The 23,754-nt window shown below is 49.3% G+C and overlaps 1 protein-coding gene across 5 annotated transcripts in view; it reads right to left on the reverse strand.

Annotated features, from left to right (window-relative positions):
• The window catches only part of CAMKK2 (calcium/calmodulin dependent protein kinase kinase 2), a 52,579-nt gene continuing 28,825 nt past the window's right edge, over nucleotides 1-23,754 (reverse strand). The window contains exons 8-17 of one of the 5 annotated variants that reach the window (XM_043901893.1): nucleotides 17,775-17,796; nucleotides 17,558-17,646; nucleotides 16,275-16,474; nucleotides 15,559-15,612; nucleotides 12,828-12,901; nucleotides 12,654-12,741; nucleotides 11,439-11,567; nucleotides 6,532-6,632; nucleotides 5,973-6,015; nucleotides 1-3,198 (exon numbers count right to left, since the gene is read on the reverse strand). In XM_043901893.1, the coding sequence (XP_043757828.1) occupies nucleotides 3,034-3,198; nucleotides 5,973-6,015; nucleotides 6,532-6,632; nucleotides 11,439-11,567; nucleotides 12,654-12,741; nucleotides 12,828-12,901; nucleotides 15,559-15,612; nucleotides 16,275-16,474; nucleotides 17,558-17,646; nucleotides 17,775-17,796 (965 nt within the window). In that variant the 3' untranslated portion in view covers nucleotides 1-3,033. Of the gene's footprint in view, nucleotides 3,199-5,972; nucleotides 6,016-6,531; nucleotides 6,633-11,438; nucleotides 11,626-12,653; nucleotides 12,742-12,827; nucleotides 12,902-15,558; nucleotides 15,613-16,274; nucleotides 16,475-17,557; nucleotides 17,647-17,774; nucleotides 17,797-23,754 lie in introns of those variants that run through there. The other 4 variants (XM_043901894.1, XM_043901895.1, XM_043901898.1 and 1 more) reach the window with 4 other exon arrangements.

Consider the following 23,754-nt stretch of genomic DNA (forward strand, 5'->3'; position numbering starts at 1 on the left):
TTTTGCACCATTTTGCTGTTTATTTCAAGTTTACAGAGACGCTTAAACATTTGTGGAAAAACACTGAAGGCTTATTTTTCTCTTAAGTTCATGTACTTTTCAGTGATAAATACACAGTATTTAACTTTGTACACCTGATAAAAGGAAAATGCATAGTAGAAAGGATCAGGAATAAAACAGAAGCATCGGGCATGAAATCAACCACAGAATAGAAAAGTCAGTAGTCCCATGAAACTCGGCCTGTAAAGCTGGAGAGAAGATTGAAATCAATGACCTTGAAACCTTCCCTAGCACCTTGGAAGCGAGTGGAGGTCTTGGTTCTTCCCCCTGGTGATGTGAAGCTCCCCTTTGGAAGATGGGTGAGAGCGACAGGTGGAGCCTATGTGTCTAAATTGCACAGTTCTTTGCCTCATCCTGAAAGGCTTGGAGGACGAGAGCCCTAGCTTACGAGAAAGGCCAGACCAGCGGGTAGATGGCCTCTCCGGCCCCAAGTGCCAGCAAGGGGCTAGATAAGGCTTTATGGGAGCCACCGGCCAGGCTGTGGAACAGATGGGGAAGTGAAACAGGGCGGAAGAAAGATGGATAGAGAACATGTGCTTCTTCAAGGCCACAGGCGCAGGCCACCGCTTGCTTAAAAATTGGTCCCACAGATGAGCCAGTAATGGAAGAGAAGGATAGGCATCCTTTTTGCTTACGTAGAAAAGCTGCTCATAACAGCTTCTGCCCTTTTCTGACAGAGTTGGCTTTGGGAAAAAAAATCAGTGTTTGTGCTCTAAGAGTGGAGACAAACCCCAAGAGTCTGCGCTCCAAGTAGCTCTAATGCTTTCTGTTACAGCCCTCCCTGCTCATCCTTTTCTCGGTGGGGTGGTTCTTTTCCACAGCTTTCTTTGGTGTTTCTTAGTGTAAAAAAAAAAAAAAAAAAAAACAGTAATGAACATGGGCCTCCCCCAACCCACCTGCCTGAACAGTTCAGTGCTGCCTGATCGCTGGCTTTCCACATGTGAAATCTTCAGTGGATTTCATGGCGGGAGAGATGGCATCGCCCGATGCAGTTGTGTAAACACAGGAGGAGTTCTGCAGAGGCTATGCATGCTATCAGCCCCTGCCTCTCCGGGCGAGCCCCCCACTACCAGGTCAGCGTCCACACGGACTAAGACGAAGAGCAGGCTGACTTGAACCACTGCAAGGTGCTTACTGCAAACTAACCAGACCCATTTGTTCCCAGGAGGGGTGGAGCCTGTAGATTTAAACAAGCACAGGAGGAAGAAGTACTAGATTACAGAAAGAAAGCAGGCCAGAGGACCCTCCATCAGATGGGTGTCCTTGACTCTTGGAAACCAGCCTTCTCTAACTGTACTGCTTATAAGGTAGAAAGAAGAGTCTGGCTAAACGACAGTCAAGAGCTTACGAAGATCTGCGGAAGCTCTGTGAACACACTTGGCAGCAGACACAAGACCTGCTGCTCTGTCTGCAGAAAGTGCCCCTTTCAACACAGATCAGCCAGAAGCTACAGAAGAGCTCATGCTTCTGATCCCAATTACCGACACTTTTCCTCAAGGCAAATTCCACAAAGCACTGGGAATCCCCCAGGCCAAGTCCTTCCAATTTTCCTCCCTCTTGAACCTCACAATTACCCACACGGGACTCTGGAAGAAGTCACACTTGAACTGCAATCGAACTTCCCAATGTTAGTTGGAAGTCAAAAACATACACTTTTTTCTTTCTGGACTGCTGGCTACAAAAGGGGACTTCCTGTGCCAAGCCCTGGTTGCCTTGGACCTGAAGACTGCTCTAGGTTTCAAGAATCTTCTCTAAAAGGGTGCCCTACAGTTATTGTTTAGATCCTAACAGAGCTTTGCCAATAAGGATGATCGTTTATGTCTCAGCTGAATGAAAGTATTTCCTAACTAGCCCTCCACAAACTGGATAACTGTTTCACTGACTACAACAATCAGCTAGTGCTGAAGAAGAAAACAGAATCTTAGCAGCCTCTAGAATACACAGGTTATAAGCAAGCTGAGCTGCTAATACACAGGATAGATGTCATTGGCGCTAACTCTTGATCACACACCTGAAGCCATGGGATAGCTCCTGGAAGCTCGAAATGATTTCTGAACTGCTCAAGAGTTCAGACTAGTTAGAAAATTGAAAGTATTTGTTGTTGTTTATTCTTAAGCCATGTAACGTACATGGAAGTGTAGGATTTAATGTCACCCTGAAGTTTCTGTAATTTAACAAGAGATTTACTAGAGCTCCTTCAACTATTTAAGAAAAGTTTCAGCTCTAAGTGGCTGTCATAAACACACTTATTTAATCCTTGAGGGGAGACCTCCCACCATAACCACCGAATGCCCTTCTGGCAATGGAAAATCTGCCCCCTGCCAAGCTCTTATGTATCAAGCCCTTTCCGTTTTCCTGATTACAGCTCTACTCATTAAAAAAATTTATAGTCCTTCTTAGGAATAAGTTGCATCGAATCAGGCTGCAGCTGATACTGAGGGCTAGCCCTGTCCTGACTCCATGAATCCACATTCTAGAAGGTGCCACGGTTTGGGGTTTTGCATGAAGTCACACCTGCCCTTCCTCTCCCTTTCAAATGCAGCCAAGTGTGGCCTCGGACCACACCATCAGAGTTTCCTGCCAGTTCTTCCCGACGTTCAAACCTCACACACATTCACTTGGTATCACTTGACACCATTCTGAGTTCACAAGGAAGGATTTTTGGCATAAAAACGTCTTAAAAAGCAATTGTCCCCCAATGCACGTGGCTTTGGGTCTGCAACTCCTCACACCCGCCCATTCAGCCAGCCAGCGGCCAAAGTCGATGTCATGGAGTCGTCTTTTTTTTTTTTTGTCCCCTTTAAAATAAGAAAGAAATCAAACAAACTAAAAACAAAACAAAACAAAACAACCAGAGATGACGGTCAAGGCTCTACACACGTGCTCGGTTTCCCGTAGGACATGCTGCTATGGAAACACAGGGCGCCGCCAGCGGAGGTGAGACGTGCATGCGCAGTCGCGGCGGTCCGGCGGCTACTCCATCACCTCGTCCGGCCACGCAGGATGAGTGTGCTCTACGGAGCCGGGGCCTGGGACCCCCCAACTCTCCACGCCAGGGCCGCCTTTCATGAGAGCACTTCCTCCTCCTCTACGGGGGCCGGGTCGGGGCCCTGGAGGCTGTCTTCGCTGCCTTGCTTCCTGCTCACCAAACAAAAAAACCACATTAAGTCCTGGGGTGATGCGGGCAGGGCCCTGAACCAATGTCTCTGGCGGTCCTACACTGCCTGGACCATTATTTACGTCTGCTTTTAGAGTCTCTCCCCTTTTTTTCTTGCTCTTGTGAAAGTTTCGAAGGAGACTTTGCATCTCTTTGGTAAATGGAAAACCAGTATCATGTGCCAAAAATAGCAAGGGATATAAACTATAAACATAGACGCGAACCTGTGGGCCTGACACCTAAAACCGTGGCACAGAGCACAGGCCGTGTGGGCTCCACACTGGGGCCTGTTCACACAGAATGTAGGCATCTTCGCTTCCCCCGCTTTAGGCTCTAAGCTCTTGCAGGGCAGGAACCGTGACTGTCTTCAGTCTCCAGGTGTGTTTCCCGGGGGACACAAGCAGGACCACCCGACTTGGCCTGGCACAAAGCCAGCCTTCAGGACATGGTTATCAACAGAAATGTGCTGAGCACACAGGCCCAAGGGATGCCTCCGATAGAGAGAAGGGCCCTCATCTTGGCAATGTGTAACCAGAGCAGAAGAGACTAGGTTGGTGGGAAGTGTCCCCATGTCCCCAAGAGGCCATACCCCGAAGTGCCCCCAGCTACAGCTGCCTGGGGTGACGGACGTGGGCCACATGATGGGAAATGTGAGGGAAAGTCCCTAAGGAGAGGCCCAAACCCTTTACCAACATTAAGCAAAGAATGCCTGTCCTAAGGAGAGCCACTGGGCTTGCCACACAGGACTGGTATCTCTTGCATGCCTTTGGCCAGAAGGGGAACTGTCCTGTGCATGAGGCAAGGGCATGATGTCCACACATTCCTAGGAAGAAACTCCTCTTTGTTTAAAAATCACACACATTGACTATTATGTTTCTGCCAAAGAAGAAAGGGTCAAGTCTCTGGAGAGGAGAGATGTAATTGGATACCCAGGGAGGCCCAACAGCTGTCTGCTCATACCAGCTGGTCTCACTGCTGACAGGCCGTGGGCCCAAGGCCTCCAAGACTGCCTAAGCCGTAGGAGCTCCAGAGTGCTGGACCACTGGGACAAGCAAAAGCATCCATCCGTGGGCTAAGGGCAAGGGCAGGTAATCCCCAGGTGCTTCTGGGTCAGAGATGAGGGAAGAGAGAGGCAGTAAGGTCTTTTGGGCCAATCTCAAGTCTTTGGTGTCCTGCAACTTTGATCTCATTAAAAACAGAAGATGAAATAAACAGACTTGCACAAAAAGGAAGTCAAACTGTAAAACAGGTTACGAAGAGAAGGGACAAGCACAGGCCAGCCCATTAGGCTTCAACCTGTGACCTTGTAAGGCTCACATTGTAAGTGAGGCCACCTCATCACACAGCTGTAGAGACGCCTGAGAACACTGTGGCAGGGACGGAGGCAGCCTTCACAGGCTGTCCATGATCGGTTCTGAGGGATAACTGCTGTTTTCTCTGCTCTGGAAGAGCATAAATGATCCACAGATGGTCTTCCTACGTTACTGTATAAGTACCTGGCTCCTACGGTGGCCAAGAAATTTTATCTCATAAGCCAACTCCTAACAAACAAATGCCGCTTGCACAGGCATCGTTCAGGGCAGCATTATTCATGCATGACAGTCCCCAAAGGGGAAAGTGTATTCATCATCAAATGAATGGAGAAACAAAGTGTGGGTATATCCATACAATGGAATATGATCAAGCCATAAAAAGGAATGAAGTTCTGACACATGCTGCACCATAGATGAACCTCAGAAACATTAAGCTGAGTGAAAGAAGCCAGACACAAAGGCCACATACTGTATGATTCCATTTACATGAAATGTCCAGAATGTGTAAATCTATAGAAACTGCAAGTAGCCTCGTGCTGGCTGGGAAATGGGGGAGTTGGGTGGTGAGAGACGAGGGTACAGAGTTTCTTCTTGAGCTAATGAAAATATTCTAAAACTGACTGCAGTGATGGTTACACAACTCGGCAAATATATTAAACTCTATTGAGTTATATACTCTAAATGGGTGAAGTGTATGATATGTGACTTATAGCTCAACACAGCAGCTTTTAAGACTTGGAAATGATTGCCTGGAGCTCCCAACTGAGAATGAGGTGGTGAGCTGGGCTCAGTGGGCAGAGTCCCAGGACTGCTATCCTGTCACAGGCACGGGGTGGGGAAGGATCATCGTGTCATCTCAGGCTTGCGGGGACAGAAATGCTCCTCTGTCCTAGGAGGTGCTGGGACGGCTAAGCTGGGCATGTGTTTGGAAGAGGATGGCGGACTCGGGGAATAGGTCCGGATCCTTCTCCCAACCAGGGGAGCTTTCACACTCATTTGCAACAGACTGGATGGGGACTTATTTTCTAGGTCTTAACCCATCAGAGAAGAAGGGGCAGATGCTGGAGAGCCCCAGGGGGGAAACCCCTGAGCACAGCATGCCTGCTCTAGGCTCTGACCACCAAGCCCAGATCAGGGGCGGCCTCGGCCCATGACATAGCTTCAAGGCGGTTGACGTGCACCGAGCCTAGGTGGGTGCCAGACTAGGTCTAAGACCCGGGTGAGTTCACAGGCATTCCGGGTGGAGCGCCATGCACCCGCAGCCCCAGCCCACATGCACGACCCGCTGCCGGGTCCAAGCCCCTAGATGCCCCGTTTTCCTCCTGGGTCTGGAGGCCCCAGGCTGGAAGGAAGGTCCGCCTGGGTGCAGATGCCCCGTGCTCTGCGGCTGCCCCCGCCCCCAGGCCCTGGCAGAGGCGAAGGCACAGGCAGGCAGGCGTTACCTTGGGCTCAGACAGGGGCTCACACTCCCTGGTTGGTTTTTTGCTGGAATCGCCGGAGGGGAGGGAAAAGGGAAGTGAGAAGGACACTTGGCACCCATGGCATGCCGGTCCCCCAACCCCCAGAGACACTCAGACCCCAAACACCAGCTTCACGGAGCTGTTGCCAGGGTGGTCAGGAGCAGGACACCCCCCCCCCCCGACTGTGAGACGTTTTGGGGGGTGGTGGTCCCATGAGTGAGACTGGCTTTGCTCACTCATCATGGGGCCACAATCCCACCATCAAGCATGCATGCTCTGGGGTCTAACAGCCTGATAATCAACCATTCTCCACCCCTGTTAAAATGCATGTACCCCCGGAGAAAGGTAAAAGTTCCCTGTGGTCAGTCAAGGAGGCAGGCTGGGTCCAGGGTCAGGCAAAAACCAAAGCCAGCAGCTTTGCTCTGACTCCCCTAAGAGAGCCCAGCAGGGCTGATCTGAGTCTGGACACCGCTGCTGAGAGAATGGGCCAAGAGAGGGCAGGGCAGGGCGGCCTCCAGCTCCCCACCCCAGGGATACTCACCTGAGCAAGTTTCCGGGCGCTGACAAGGAACGCTCCTCCCGCCGGCTGCCCTCAAACGGGTTCCCGAAGGAGCGTTTTCGTATCATGGTCTTCACCAGGATCTGGAAAGGAGAGGAGGCTCAGCCACCTGGGGGTGGGGGGACTCCAGGCAACAGCCTCCCTCGTGCCAGAGCACGACTCTCCCATCTTCTTCCCTTCCCCTCCCCTCATTCCCACCCCCACCCCCACACACACCCTGCCCCCGGCCAGTTCCCAGGACTGATTGCCGATGGCGAGCCTCTGAGAAACACCCACCCAGGATACAGGAACCAAAGCCATCACCAAGTCTCACTGGCCCACAGCCAGAATCTTCCACAGCTCCCTGGCTGTCAACAAGATAGGTCTAAGCTCCGCAGTCTGACATCCAGAGCCTGTCAATCTAGTCTTGGCCTGCCCGACTGCAGGAGAGCTGGCCTGCACCGTTTGTGCAGTGTCCGTGGCACCATCTGTCTCACCTGAGCCATCGCTGGACGTGCCCTCCTGGCCCATCAACCTGTCTCCTCTCCAAGGCGAGGCTTTTACTGTCGGTGAAAGCCGTCTACAACCACCCCAACAGGCAACCAATTACTGCTTCCCAGGTATAATCTGAGAGGGAGGGGGACCACTGCGCTTTTAATTAATTTATTTTTTTTCATTTATTTTTATTAGTTGGAGGCTAATTACTTTACAGTATTGTAGTGGTTTTTGCCATACATTGACATGAATCAGCCATAGATTTACATGTGTTCCCCATCCCAATCCCCCCTCCCTGCACTTTTAAATGTAATTCACACGGCTTAAAATTCACCGCTTTAAAGTGTACAGTTCAATGGTTTTTAGTATATTCACATCACCACTATCTAATTTCAGAACATTTACATCCCTGCCGAGAGAAACCCAGTACCCATTAGCAGCCACCCCCGCTCCTCCTCCCAGTCCCTGGCAACCACTGATCCACTTTCTGTCTCTATGGGTTTATCTTTTTTCATATCGTATAAATGGAATCATTCAGTATGTAGCCTTTGGGGTCTGGCTTCTTTCACTCAGCAAGCATGATGTTTTCAAGGTCCACCATGTTGCATTGTTTTATTCCTTTTTATGGCCTGGTAATAATCCTTTGTGTGGATACACCATATTTTGCTTATTTGTTCATCCATTGGTGGATATTTGAACTGTTTCCACTTGGGGGCTATTGTGACTAATGCTACTATGTACATCTGTGTACAAGAGTTTGTGTGGACATACTTTCCACACAAAATGTTTTCATTTCTCTTGGGTGTACACCTAGGAGTGGAATTCTTAGATCATCTGGTAACTCTCTGTGTAACACTTTAAGGAGCTGCCCGACTGTCTTACAGCGGCTGCACCGTTCTACAGTCCCAGCAGCAATACAAAAGGGTACCAGTTCCTCACGGGGGGCTGCATTTTTGTTGAGGATGAGAAGCGTTGGTCCCAGTCTAAGGAGCTGAGAGACATCCCAGGATACGGAGGGTGGCCCATCCACAGGTTGGTGTGATGTGAGGGCAAGAGAGGTCAGAGGTCCTGAAAGCCCTTCTAAGCCTGAGAGGCGCTGGGAGCCGGCCCGTCCACGGCCGTGAGACAGAACTCTTTGGTGTCCCCTATCCCGCCCACCGGGAGACAGACAGGGTCCGCAGCTTGGTTGTGAAACACCTGCCAGAGGAGGGGATCTTTGAGGAAAGGGTCAATATCCCTCCATCATGTCCCTCAGGCACTGCTCAGCTTCTCCCCTCTGCCTCCCAGTCTGCCCCTCAGCCCATCCTTTCTTTTTTTAAAAAAAAGTTAATTTGGCTGCATTGGATCTTTAGTTGTGGCTCAAGGGGGTCTTCACTGCATCATGTGAGATCATTTGTTGCAGTGCACAGACTCTCTAGTTGGGGCTCATGGGCTCCAGAGCATGTGGGCTCAGTAGTTGGATCACAAGGGCTTAGCTGCAGAAGCATGTGGGATCTTAGTTCCCTGACCAAGGACTGAACCCGTGTCCCCTGCACGGCAAGGATTCTTAACCACTGGACCATCAGAGAAGTCTCTCGCCCTATCCTTTCTGAAACCCATACCTGATTCCCTCACGCCCTGACTTGGTATCTCTCACCCATATGAGTTTGGAACTTAACCTGTTACGGACCACGGAGCCATGGAAGGTTCATGGTGATGCTTTTGGCTACTGTAGTTCATAAAGGAATTTTCAAAGTGGCCTCAACACCTGTAAGGCTCTGGCCTCCCTTCCAAGTAAAGTATGATGTCTCGTCAAGCTGTTTCATATACTAAGCCTCTGGACTTTTTTAAAAAAGATTTTCAAGCTAAAAGAGTAAGGGGAAGTATTTTTAAAAACCACTGATTTACTAAAAGGTGGAAACCACCAAATCTCCATCCACTGATGAATAGATAAAATATGCTCTGTCCCTACAATGGAACACTATTCAGCCCTAAAAAGGAATGACTGGGTACAATGTGGATGAATCTTGAAAACATCATGTTGAGTGAAAGAAACCTGATACAAAAGGCCACTTACTGTACGATTCCATTTACATGAAATGTCCAGAATAGGCAAATCTATTGAAACAGGAAATATCGACTAGTAGATGCCAGGGGTTGGGGGTGGTTGGGGAGGGAAGAGTGAGTGACTATCAACAGGTATGGGTTTTCTTTTGGGGATGATGAAAATGTTTCAGAACTAGAGATGTGATGGTTGCACAATACTGTATATGTATTAAATGCCACTGTATTTATTGTTCACTTCAAAAAGCTTAATTTTATATTACAAGAATTTGACCTCAATTTAAAGAAAGAAAAGAAAAATGCTGAGATACAGGACAAAGGCCGTGCCCCTTGACAAGCACGCGTGGTGCCTCCCTTGCCAAGGCCCGTGCTCTGTGGTTCCTGGAACACAAGAACCCTGGTTCGCTCCCCCAGTGAGCCTGGCCAGCCCTCAGGACCCAGCGGAAGGGGTTCCTACCCTGCGAAGCCTCCCACTCCCGCGCCTCTCCCCACTGGCCTGTCACTGTGCGGACACTCAGCGTGTAATGGCACCAGAGGGTGATCCTTTCTTTCCAGGTTCATCTTTATCAAGAGGCCAAGAGCCCTATGAGGGCTGGCACTGTCCCGTGCTCATCTCTGTAACCTCGTGCCTGGCACACACAGCTGAAGCCCCCACAGCCTCCTTGTCCCCCACAATTCAGTCTCCACATGGGACCTTCCCAAGGCCAACACTGATCATGCCACTCCCCTGAATCAAACCCTGCAGGTGCTTCCCACACTTCTGGGACCAAGATTTAAAGTTCTGCTGTGGCCTCAGGACTTGTACGCTCTGGCCCCACTTCCTGTCCAGCCTCATGCCACCCTCCTTCCACCTCCTTTGCCCTGTTTCAGCTGCTCTGACTTTCCTAAGGTTCCTCGTGGGCCTAGCCGCCTCCCAACAGAGGGTCGCTGCATTTGCTGCTCCCTTTTCAGGAACACCCCATCCTTTACCATCTCGGCCTGATGAACACCCCACCATCCTCTCAGCACACGCCTTCCAGGAGGCCTTCTCCAACCCATTACCTGGGCTGCAACCCCCCTAGGAGGTTCCCTCACAGCCCCTCTGTTACCTGCACATTTACTTCTTGGTTCTTTGCCCAGCCTCCGCAGACACCATACCAGTTCTATTCACCTCTGTGTTCCCTGCTTCCACCACAGGCCTGAGACACCACTCAATGTTCAAGAAGTATTTCCTGAATAATCAATGCCTCTTTCAGACCTCTAGGATCAGACGCCTTCTCCCAAGAATATTCACAAACAGGAACAGAACAACCCATGGTGGGTGCTGGGAGCCCAACGTCAGCTGCCTTCCCCACCACAGGCTCAGGACATGGGTGCGGTGGGTGGACTAGAAGGAGGGGATGGGCGTGGGTGAGTGTTCAACAGTGAAGATCATGCAGAAGCCCCTAGTGGGGGAGGAGGAGGAGGAGGAGGAGGAGGATGTGAATGGATCCCCCAGGGCTCAGGTTCTAGAGGGAGAGAGAAAGTATGTGGGGAAGCAGAGGGCGAGGTGCGAAGCTGGGCGAAGGAGCCGGCACTGGGGCTCCTAAGGTCACTCGAGGCTGCATGTAGTATCTGGTCCCCCCACAGAGCCCAGGGCCCTGCTGCCGGGGCTGGTGCTGACTGAACACACCCAGGACTCCCCAGGTGGCCATGGCAAGGCAGCCCACTGGATTCCTCCCCTAGGGCTGTTGCCCAGCCCCCAGCCCCCTGAGAGTCTCCCTCCTGGAGTCAGACACCCTCTGGGCACAGCCTTGGCAAGCAGGCGATTCTCTGTCTCCAAGGTGATTCTCTAGCTCCATCTTCCTGGATCAGGACCCAAATTTAAGGCCATAAAAGGGGGTCCAGTAGCCCCTGGGCAAACACCCTCCTCCAGGAGCTGTGAAGAGTCGCCCTGGCAGTTGCCCACACTGCAGAGATGGGAGGAGCTAAGCCGTCTGCTCTGGGAACAGGAGACCCAGTCAGGGGGTAGCCCCTCTTAAGAGACCTTGGCTCCAGCTCCCCCAGGCGCCTGCCTTGGTCCTTCTAAAGCTCCTCCTTCTCCCCTGGACACGCTCTGAAAGCAGGAATTCCACAAGGGGCAGGACAATCCTCAGAGAGGGGCTACCCTGTTTAAGTACCCTGGGACCCGGCTGCAGAGAGAACTCAAGCTAGAAGACACAGGGGCCACCTGGCCTGCCACGTGACCAAGGCCCAGGGGCTGGGAGCTGTGGGTGAGGAGCAGACCTGGCCAATCCCTGACTCTCAGGCCCAACACCTGCTTCTCAGTTGCCCGCCCGTGTCCTGGTTCGTCCTTGTCAGGCCGCCTGTGGCTCTCTGGCCCTGCTCTTGAGCAGCGGTTCATCCTGCCTTACCACGGTTGCCAGGCTGGGAATGTGTTTGACCGAATTCTCGACCTCCTCTTCGGTCACCTCGACCAGTGTGCAGTTCTCGTCCTCCGATGGCAGCGGCTCCGCCCCATGCCTCGTGACCCAGGGGTGCAGCTTCAACGAAGGACAGGAGGGGTGAGGGGCTGTTGCCACTGGCTCTCAGGGACCCTGCCTGTGAGCAGAGCCAGGGAGGGGACGCGGGAGGGGAGAGGCAGTGGCCTGAGGTCAGGGATGCAAGAGAGCAGGCAAGGCAGGCAGAGGGCGGGGGTGAGCCAGGTGGGAGGAAACATGAGACAGACGGAGAACGGGAGGGAGCTGCGAGGCCAGAATGTGAGACGGACCGGATTCTCCATCTCGCCCCGTGTCTTGGCAGAAGAGCCTGAAATTTGCCATCTGCCTTGCATGGTTGTCCGAGGAGCACCCAACACTCCTCTGCAACTCTCTCTGATGCCTGGAAAGCTCAGTTCAGAGCAGGCAGCATCCTTCCCATTTTACAGAAAGGGAAACTGATGCTCGGGGTGGGACAGGGAGACCACTGAGAAGAACACAATCGGGAGGGGACTTTGGCAGAGGTCTGCCCAACTACCTGCCCCTGGGACCCAAGCCTTTATCTGTAACCTTTTGGGCTGCCCCCTCTTCAACTGCTAGTTAGCTGAGTGCCTAGGAGTTCCCGAAGAAAATCTCTAGATTTCTGAAAGGTCCATGTGTGTGCACGTGGCTGTAAGGGATCAGTATGGATCTTATCTAATGCTGCTCTTGCAACATAGCAGAATTCAGCAGGCCAGGGTCAGAGGTGGAGGGTCAAACTGCTCACTAACTTCCTCTCACACCCACTGTATTTTCTCAAAGGGATAGGAAGGGTCAAAGAAAAGACCCCAAGATTTCGGCAGCCACATGGAGCATACAGAGACTCTGGTCTGGTCTGGGGAGGTGGAGGCCATCAATCCAAGCCAAGTGGAGCAAGTGCCCGGCTGGTAGCAGATCCCACTTCCACAATCACAGTGAACACAAGTCCCAAATCCTCCCCCACCAGCTCCCAGCACCCCAGAGGCCCCAGGGCATGGGAGGGCAGTGGTGCAGAAAAGGTTGTGGCGCTGTAAACAGGAATTGGGGCCTGACTGAGGCAGGGTTGAGCCAAAAAATCCCAAGCAGAGGACACAGGCTGAGCCCCTGGCACACGCCCCAAGAGGCAGCAGGTACCTTGATCTCTGGCACCACGATCCTCGACTCAGGGTTCTTGTCCAACATGCGTGTGATCAGGTCCTTCAAATCCTCGGCTATGTCAGGCCTGGGGGGAGGACATACATCAGGGGTAGGAGACGTCACCAAGGGCTTGGAGAAGGTAGCGACTTGCAGTACATGGAGGATACTCACTGATCTGGAAATTCCAAGGCCTGACTCTTGATCTTACTGTGTAAACACATGATCCGCTCGTCCATGAATGGGCACTGCGAAGAGAGATCAGGGACAGAGCAGCCATCAAGGGCTGCCACAGCTGTCCTGCAAGGGCGGGTGGCACTCCACATAGGTCACAGCAGAGAAAGAAACAGCCCAGCGGCCCAGTCCGGGGAGGAGGCAGTTCCCATTCCCCAGAGATCTAAAAGGACCAGGAGTGTCTTTCCAGAAGAGTTTGAGCCTTCCTAACTACACTGACTTTTCCCCTGTAGCTGTGCTTTAATTTACCTACATAAAATGTTAGTCACTCAGTCGTGTCTGACTCTTTGTGACTCCATGGACCATAGCCCGCCAGGTTCCTCTGTCCATGGAATTCTCCAGGCAAGAATACTGGAGAGGGTAGCCATTCCCTTCTCCAGGGGATCTTCCCAACCCAGGAATTGCACCTGGGGCTCCCCCACTGCAGGCAGATTCTTTACCATCTGAGCCATCAGGGAAGACCATACAGCAAAGACCAAAAGCAAACACTCATTTCACCCACCTGCCCTGTGAACATTAATAATACAAAGAATAATACAAAAGACAAAGCAGCCGTAGCTGTGATTGGTGAGGGCTCAGCCTGGGCCAGGCATTGTATTGAGGTTTCTCAGGACCAACATCTCATTTGGCTGTTACCTCTGCCTGGAATGTTCTTCACACCAGTATCTGCATGGCTTGTTTTCTCCCATCATTTAGGTGTCTGATCAAAGTTCAACCTCTCCGGGAGGTCTTCCAGAGCTCCTGTCTAAAAACGGACACCCACTCCACCTCCATATGATTTCTCACCATCGCATCTCCCCTCCTGACATTGTATTCCGTATGTATTTGGGAGATTTCCCCAGTGGTCAGTGGTTAGGACTCTGCGTTCCCATTGCTAGGGACACAGGTTCAATCCCTGATTGGGGAACTAAGATCCCACATGCCACATGGTGTGGCCAAAACATAAAACCATATGTGTTTATTTACTGTTTAAACTCCTGCACGGGAATGTTAGCTCCCAGAGGGCATGGATTTTTGTCTGTCTTGCTCACTGCTGACACCCAGTGCCCAAGAACATCCCTGGCACAAAGTAGGGGCTCAGAAAGTACCTGCTGAATCAATGAATGCTTGAATTATTTCTGCTGATCCTCTCAGAAGCCATAAAAAATAGTAAATACTGGACTTCCGTAGTGGTCCAGTGGTTAAGAATCTGCCTGCTAATGCAGCAGACCTGGGTTCCATACCTGGTCCAAGAAGATCCCACACACCACAGGGGAACTAAACCTGTGAGTCACAACTACTGAGCCTGCACTCTAGAGAAAGCGTCCTGCAACTGCTGAGCCCATGTGACACAGCTAGAGAGCAGCTCCCACTCACCGCAACTAGAGAAAACCTGCGCACAGCAACGAAGACCCAGGGCAGCCAAAGATGAGTAAATAAATAAATTTTAAAATAGTAAATATCATTCTCACTTTACAGAAGAGAAAAAACAGAAGCTCAGAGAGGTGCCATGTCCTAGGAAGCATGAAACTGGGATTTAAGCCTAGACTGTACTCTGAAGCCTGTTCACGCACCACCTCCTGGGTGACAAGGTGATCGATCCTCTCACAGGGGGAAGGGCCTGACCCAGAAGGAGCTCAGGCATTGTTCCGGAAAAAGAAACCTTTATGTGGAGTGCTCAAAAGGCTGCAAAAGATCACAGAAAGTGACCTTGTCTACTCCTGTTCAAGGAAAAGGATGCCATGCAAAACAATAACTTGAGATGTCAGGATGGCACAGGTGTATCCATTTGACAACTCATCAAATGGTACACTTTTAACATCTGTAGATTCCCTGATATGTAAATTTTAGCCCAAAAGAAAAAAAAGAAAGCCACAGATAGTGAGCTCTGGCTCATGACTGCACTCTGAAGCATATGTAAGAAGGTATAATTCTTACAACTTGACTACAGGATTGAAAATTTTCTAATCAAATGTTGGGTTGTGGGGAGGAGATTATAAACGCCTTTACTTCTATGGGATGAGTTTCTTAAGCTTTCCTCAACAGGAGCATAAGCTCAGGAGAGGTAAAGTAATTAGCCTCCAACTAATAAAAATAAATGAAAAAAAAAAAAAGCTCAGGAGAAGGAATAATTCTCACCTTTACTGCTCACATAATCAGTCTGAACTTTAGAATTAAAAATAGAAGCCCCTAAATATGAGTAATATAAAAATAACAAAAGAACAACAAAATGAATACAAATAGCACTCCCTAAATCAATAATGCCAAATGTTTTAAATTCCATTCCAATTCTATTCTTCCAACAACAGCTTCTAGGAACATTGGTGAGAAGAACATCAAAGCAGTACCGGGCTCAGAAATAAAGATTGCAGTTATTGATTAGTGATGCCTATCTCCTGTTTAGGAGTGGAAAGAGGTGCACATTTGCTGTCCTTGACCTAAATTCATCCACTGTATTTACGACCTCTAGAGCCTCTACCAAAATCCTGTTTTAGCAGGTTGTCTTTTCACAGATATGACTGTTATGTACAGCTATGTACATTTGGGAAGGCACACTTTTTCATATGCAGATCTAACTGTGGAAATAAAATGAAATAACTTTTAAACGAGTAAGTTCTATCTCCCTGCAAGGGTAACTATTAGTCCAAGGGAGCCACTCACAACGCCCAGGACACAGGACACCCCACCTTACCTGGCCAAACACAAAGCAGTACAGTGTCACACCCATAGCCCAAACATCCAGTGCCTGCAAGAAAAAGAGAGCCCAGTGTGAAGGGGCAAGGGGCAGTAAAGGGCATAACCTTCTTTCACCTGTCCAGGATCCAATCCTCCAGCTTTCCTTTGGGGAAGCACCACTTTTTGACTGCTCAGTCCATGGGAGTTTGAATGAGGCTGTTCCTGCCCATCAAACCCCAAATCTGACTGAGCACATGATTCAGGCCTGGCCAATGAAAGCGACACTTTCCCCAGGCAGTATGATTGGTTCAAGGATGGGCACATGACCCGGAACTGTCCAATCAGAGCAACACTTCGTCAGGCACAGTGATTGGTTCAAGGATGGGCATATGACCCACACTGGGCCAATTACAGCCAATCCTAGGATTTTCACTTGAGTCCTACAGAAAGAAAAATGCTCTTTCCACTGAGGCTTGTAAACTGGTAGAAAATAACCTAGAGTCGCTAATGACCATTCACATGGGGAGGAAACCAATTCAGGAAAACAGAGGTGAGAGATAGAGAGACAGATTCCTCTTTGAACCTCTGTATCTAGCCAAGCCTGAGACCAAAGGAACCCCACTCCTCATCCACAAATCACTCTTTAAGCCAGTGAGTTAGATTTTTGCTACTTACAACAAGAAGGACCCTAACACAGGCAGAATTGCACATCTCAGGCAGGTCCAAACCTACCTTCCCGGAGAAGATCTTCCGGGTTTCCGAGAGCGATTCAGGAGCCATGAAGGCCGGCGTGCCCACAGTGTTAGATAGAAGGGCATCGCTGCCCTTGAACTCATTGCTCACACCAAAGTCCGCGATCTTGATGTGCCCATCTTCTCCCACCAGCAGGTTGGAAGGTTTGATGTCCCGGTGGATGATCTTCTGGTAGTGTACTGGGGGCAGGATGGGAGAGAGGGGACAGAAAATCCACATGAAGAGCTCCATGTGGCCCACACAGCCCAGAGACACAGGCAGGAGGCCCTCTGTTCTTCCAGGGTCCCAGGCCCTTCCCAGCCTTCCCCTCCCAAACCTGCGAAACACCCACAGCTCTGAAAGTTAAGGGAAATGTCTCTAAGGAAGCTTTCCCATCCTCCAAAGTGAGAAGTGAAATACTGACTGCCAATAGTAATTGGTAACCGCCTGCCACAGTCTAAGTCATGTGTGCATGGAGAGTTTTTGCTGAGCTTGGCTCCCAGCTAGAAGCCTCAAAACTTGTGACAGTCAAGCTTGTTTTCATTTATTAATGCCACCTCACAACCTGTTCACCAAACCAACAATGACTGGAGCAGGTCCGATTTGAAGTATGAAGCACAGCAGGGCTGGGACTTGGCTAATGGTTCCTGCCTAGGTGTCCGCCCATGGGCAAGGACAATCCTACAATCTGGAAGACCCAACTGCGTTTCTGAGGTGATGATGATGATGATGATGATACTGGGAATAGGAGCAGCAGGTGCTTTTACTGAATGCCCAGTCTGGGCCCTCACCTTGTGTTAAGTGCTTCCCATTCACCCCATTTCAATGTCACAACAATCCTGTGTAATAACAGGCAAAGGGTACGAGTTAAAATGTTTAACAACCAGTAGCAGAAAGGACACCCTGCCAATCAGAACACTGATGTCCTGGCTGATTTCAGACCTTGTGAGAGATATTTTATTTTTTTACAGATGAGGAACTAAGGTTCCCGGAAGTTAACAGGATCCCAGGGTTGTTGGGGATAAGGGGTGATGCTAGGAAATTAACAGTGCCTGGTAGAAAGAACTGGATAAACAGTCACTAACACTATTGCTCTTAGTTTTTCTGTGTGGCCAGAAGAAGGGTTTCTGCTTGGAGGGGTTGTCGCCATAGCTTGGGCAGTTCTGTTTCCTGCCCACCTCCCTGTGCTCCAGGAGGGAAGTAAGAAACCTTCCACTTTCCATCCACTATCTGGGAACGTTAACCACCCCCTGGGTGAGAGACCTCCTGTGGGCCCCGCTTACAGTACTCGATGCCTTTGATTAGATCCTGGAAGTAGAAACGGGCCTGGTCTTCAGAGAGTGGTTTGAGGGTGGGCACTTCCATCACAGGCCTGAAAGGTCGACACACGCATGAAAAGCAAACCAGACACACCAGCCTTTGCCCCCTCCTACCACCTCATTCAGCTTTGCAGCTCAAGAAGCTTCGGGCCTCATACCTGCTGGGGATGGGGACACTCACCCTTGGTTGACCAGTTCAAACACTGTAGGATAGAGAAGGGGGTGAATGGTTACACTGGGAAAATGGAAATCCATCTTCCTCCCCTCCTCCCCAGCTCCCAACCACCCCTAGAAACACTGAGAAGCACTGAAACTAACATGGGGGCTGGGGAGGGGAACAGTCCACTGAACCAAAACCACAGAAGGTTCTGCTTTTCTAAGTTCCCATCAGGAGGCTAGGGGTCAGAGATTTCTGGTGTCCCTGGGACCCCAGGCTGGCTATACATCTGGTCCTCAAAACAGCTGACGACCCTCTGCCAGAGGAGACAAAGCAGGGAGACTGGAAACAGGCGGGGACAGCCTCTTTCATTGTCTTCTCATACCTGGGTGTGGGAGGGGAGTCCCAGGGATACAACTGATGCTAAACTATGTCCTGTCACTCATCCACGTCCTGAGCCAAAGAACCTGTCTAAGGGGCAATAGCCCAAATGTGGATTTACGTGGACACAAAATCAGCAGCCCTGGGGTCTTCTGAACCCTAGCAAAGTTTCAGTTCAAGAACAAGTTTCAATGACCGCCCTCACATTTTCCAAGCTGCTAGGCTGTGTCAGGCTACGTAAACCAAGAATTGTCGGATAATGTTGTTCCAGCTCTTTAGCACTCTGTGGCCAGCTGGCCCTCAAACCTGTGACTTCGAATCAAATCAAGACTTGGAGCTAGAGGTGGGGATGGTGATCTCCCCACCACCTCAAAGCCCAGCTGATTCTGTTCCTCCTAAACAGGGTCTTTCTTGATTCACTGCCTGCTAGCTTCCTCACAGCCCTGTGTATGTGGGATCCCCCACCCCACCATCAAGTATTAAATACTTGATGGGAATGCATGGGGTTTTTGTTGTTGGAGGGGGGCAGTATTTTTTGCATTTCTAAAAGTTGAGGTGAAATTTCAGAACATACAACTATTCTAAAGTGCATGATTTAGTGGTATCTGGCAGTCCACTGCCTCCAGGGCAAGCATCACCTCTATCTAATTCCAGCACATTTTCAGTCCCCTAAAAAGAAACCCTGTGCCCATTAGTAGTCACTCCCCAAACCCCTTCCCACAGCCCCTGGCAACCACTAATCTGCTTTCTGTTTCTATAGATTTGCCTATTCTGGACATGTCATATACATTGACTCATACAATATGTGACCCCTGGTAACATGCTTTTTCACTTAGCATGTTTTCAGAATTCATCCACATTGTAGCATGTATCAGTACTTTCTTCCTTTTTATGGCTGTATAATATCCCACAATGTGGATATGCTACATTTTGTTTACCCATTCATCAGCTGATGAACATTTGGGTTATTTCCACATTTTGGCTATTATGAATAATGCTGCTATGAACATTCATGCATATCTGCATAAGTGTTTATGTGTGACTGTTTTCAATTCTTTGGGGGTACCTAGGAGTGGAATTGTCAGGTCATGTGGCGTAGTTATTTTAATTTTGTTCTGCTTGAACAGATATAACTGGGACTATGAAGCTGTACTTTAGGAAATGAAAAAAACAGCACAGTGGATTTCAAAGTCCCATGGAAAATGATTTTGGAGTTTTCTGTTTTCTAGAAGCACACACTGGAGCTTCTTACGGAAGAAGGGGTATTTCAAAGCTGTCCAAGGGCTGAGACGGCCAAAGGGAAAGAGCCAGCTCCTCAGACAAAAAGAAAGCTTAAAGGTTCAGATCAGAAAAGGAACTTAACTCCCCCAGGGCCCCACCCTGTTTTCAGGTTCATCAACCAGCAATGGCCAAACCTGAGTTAGGGCAAATCTGCTGTGGCCTCAGGCTGTGGTTAGAAGCAAAGGCAAAGGCTCTGAAGGTAAGGCTCCCACCAAGAGGAGTGCTGGGCCCCTCAGCTCCTGCTTTCCCACCTTGTAAACTTAACTTTCAAGAGCTGCTTCATGAATTTCAATGCTTCCTCCCAAGCACCAAAACTCGGTTGGCATGAGGGAAGCTGGCCTGTTGAAACAGGTGTATTTTCAAGTCGTTCACAGTTTAACCCCTCCTGGGCCTGAGTGGCAGGTGGGAAGTTTTTAACCCCGAGAAATACTGATCGTGTTCTCTACCCTGAGAGTCAGGCCTGCAGGTACAGAACCCTTGCCGATATCTGCTAACTGGCTTCACACGCTGCCCACTCTGTCCTAGCCACACAGCTATGGCTGGAAACTAAAAAATAAAGTATCAGGATAGTTTCAAAATCACTGGAATCAACACACCAAAACCACATGGCTCCTTCCCACTTTGCCACCTCAAGAAGTGAAAAACTCTGTCCATGAAGCTGCCTGGTCCAAATGGCTTAGGCAACTCCTCTTTGAAGCTTGAGTCATGTTCTTTACATACTCATTCAACTCCTCAGCTCAGTACCCTCCAAGGGGGTCATGCTTGGCAGTCCAGTGGTTAACAATCAGCCCTGCAATGCAGGGGATGCGGGTTCAGGGAACCCGGGGGGTCAGGGAACTAAGATCCCACGTGCTGTGGAGTAACTAAACCCACGTGCCACAACTAGAGAAGCCCGCAGGCCACAACTAAGACCCAACACAGCCAAATAAATAAATATTAAAAAGAAAAAAACAAGTCCTCCAAGAGCCCCCTTCTCTCTCAGAGTAAAAAGGCAAAGTCTTACAATGATGTGAAATGCCCTCTGCCATCTGGTTCCCAGGGTCCTGCACAGGTCTCACCTCTGTGAAGCATCCCAGGAGCCACTGTTTTCCAAGCCTCCAACCTGGAACTCCCGACTCCCCTGACCCTGCTCAGGTTAGCTTTTGTCCATGGTGCTGTCACCTTCGAGCTTCCCTGGTAGCTCAGCTGGTAAAGAATCTGCCTGCAATGTGGGACACCTGGGTTCAATCCCTGGGTTGGGAAGATCCCCTGGAGAAGGGAATGGCTACCCACTCCAGGATTCTGGCCTGGAGAATTCCACGGACTGTATAGTCCACAGGGTCACAAAGAGTTGGACATGACTAAATGACTAAACACACAGCATAGCTGTCACCTTTGAAGCCTATGCCTAGTAATACTCAGGTCCAGTGTATCCATCTGCCCCCATCAGAGCACTAAAATGCCCTGAGGGTGTGGGGCCGGGATTTTTCATTCCCTGAAGAGCCTAGATCAGGGCCTGACAAACCGTGACGTTTGTTGAATGGACAACCCACCTCCTCAAAAACAGCTCAAAGCCATTCAGTCAGGTCCGGGGCCTCAGGTGCTGGGGGTGCCATTCTGGGCCCCAAATGACCTTTTATATTTTGTGCTTTCTTCTGTGTTCCCCCAAATTTCACTCGTTTGCCTACCACGGTTATAATCAGGCTATATCTATATACTATGTAAACAATCATTTATTTCACACTTTTAAATTGATTTAGTATGAAAACTTTTAGTCTTATCTCAGGTAATAAAATCCATGAAATCATGAGTTTAGTGTGCTGGTTATAGTTTTTCCTAAACAAATGGTAAAATAAGTCTAAAAAATGTTTTAAAAATGAAAAAAAAAAAAAGTTTTAAAAATGGTTGTCCATATACCGCCTAAAATGATCTCATATATTTATTTTTTTCAAATCATCTTTCTTTTAAAATTTTATTTATTTTAGTCTGTGTTGGGTCTTCATTGCTGCACGCGGGCTTTCTCTCGTTGCAGCAAGCGGGGGCTACTGCTCGTTGCGGTGCATAGGCTTCTCATTGTGGTGGCTTCTATTGTTACAAAGCACGTGCTCTAGAGCAAAAGCTCAGTAGTTGGGGCACATGGGCTTAGTTGTCCTGCAGCATGTGGACATTCCCAGAGCCAGGGATCAAACCTGTGTCCCCTGCACCAACAGGCAGACTCATTACCAATGGACCATCAGGGAAGTTCCTGTCATATATTTAAAGTGGTGCGGGTACCACATTGAGAAATTGTGACTCTGTGATGTTCATATTTTTATATGAATGTTTCACAATTTTTTAAAGTTTTCATATCTGATAGTATTTATTGTGTACTTCTAAAATGTTTCTAAAGGAAGGTTTTTAAAGTTCTACAATTTGAAGACGACCTACACACTAGATGCTCCTAAAGAATGGGCATTAACTTTTCAGGTGCAATAATGGTATTGTGGTATTGTGAGAGCTGCCCAGGTGGCGCGAGAGGTAAAGAACCCACCTGCCAATTCAGGAGACGTAAGAGATGTGGGTTCGACCCCTGGATTGATCCCCTGGAGGAAGGCATGACAATCCACTCAAGTATTCTTGCCTGGAGAATCCCATGGACAGAGGAGCCTGGCAGACTACAGTTCATGGTGGTGATGGTTTAGTCGCTAAGTCATGTCCAACTCTTGCAACATGCCATGGACGTAGCCCTCAAGTCTCCTCTGTCCCTAAGATTTTCCAGGCAAGAATACTAGAATGGGTTGCCATTTCCTTCTCCAGGGGATCTTCCCAACCCAGGGATCGAACCTAGGTCTCTGGCATTGCAGGCAGATTCTTTACCGACTGAACTACCAGGGAAGTCCCTACAGCCCATAGCGTGGCAAAGGGTCAGACATGACTGAAGTGACTAGGAGATGCAGGCTAAAATTTTTAGGAACTGATGTGTCAGGATGTCTGCTACTTTACTTTTGGATGGTTCAGGAAAAAAAAATAGAGAAATGGATGGGTGGGTGACGAGACAAATATGACAAATGCAAATAGCAAATATGACAAAAAGTTACTAACTATTGAATCTGGGTGATAGGTAAACAGGTATTCCCTGTACTCTTCCTTCAGTTTTAACATTTTTCACAATAAAACTTGGGTGAGGGAACTTCTCTCGTAGTCCAGTAGCTAAGATTCTGAGTTCCCAATGCAGGGGGCCCAGATTCAACCCTATGGTCAGGGAACTAGATAGATTCCACATGCCACAGCTAAGACCCAGCACAGCCAAATTTAAAAAACAAACAAACAAAAAATACCTGGGTAGGGGCAAGAGAACTAAAATGTCCTAAGCAACAACAGCATCCTTGGAATGAAACCATAGCAACTACTTTAGGGGAAACTGAGCTCTGAGCTCCAGTTCCGAACCAGACCCATTACTTTATGATTCATCGCTCCCTGTGCAGCAAAGGATCGTGCTGTGCTCATCCACGAGACATCTGGATCCCGGGCTGGGCTTGGCCCTGCCCACACCACTCATCTCCTTGATACCCCTCCTGACTGTCATCTGTACCCACTCGAAATACACAAGCTTGTCTGAATGCCTCCCCCAGCCACACATCACTAGGACACGTGACCTGCTGGTCATGCCCAAGTGGGCCTGATAGTCTGCTGTCCAGCTTTGCAGTAGTCTTACTCTTCCCTCCCTTATCAGTGCTTAGACTGAGAGCTGAGCGTTGTCCTGTGTCCCTATCATTTTTTAAAAATGAGGTCTCTGAGGACATACCTGAGTCCTTCCAGGTCTGTGTGCAGAACCCTTCAACAGCTCCTCAAGGCTCCAAATGCCCCACCACGGCCACCCACCCCCACCCCAGACCCTCGATCCTCACCTCACCTTCCCTCCCTCCCTGGTTTTCTCTCCTGCAGCCACTTTTTTTTTTTTTTTTTTGCAGCCACATTTTGTAAACACTAAGCTGTCACCAGTCTTGGGGCCTTTGCACCTGCTGTTTGCTCTATCTGGAATGCTCTTCCCCAGAAGTAACAGGGCTGAGTCCTCGACATTCAGGTGCTAAATGCTCACCTCCTATCTGCAGTGGCCCCTCCATCTCTCTCTCTCACATCACCCTGTTTAATCTTCTTCAGAGCATCAGTCTGAAATTGATCATCTGCTTTGTTTACAGTTATTCCTTGCTATTCGTGGGGAATTGGTTCCAGGAACCCTGTGGATACCAAAATCCACAGTTGCTCAAGTCCCTTATGTAAAATGGTGTTGTAGTTGCATATAACCTACACACACCCTCCCCTATACTTTAAATCATCTCTGGATTACTTTATAACACCTAATACAATATAAATGCTATGTAAA

The sequence above is a fragment of the Cervus elaphus genome, chromosome 5 (genome assembly GCF_910594005.1).
Source record: "Cervus elaphus chromosome 5, mCerEla1.1, whole genome shotgun sequence".
NCBI classification, from domain to species: domain Eukaryota; kingdom Metazoa; phylum Chordata; class Mammalia; order Artiodactyla; family Cervidae; genus Cervus; species Cervus elaphus.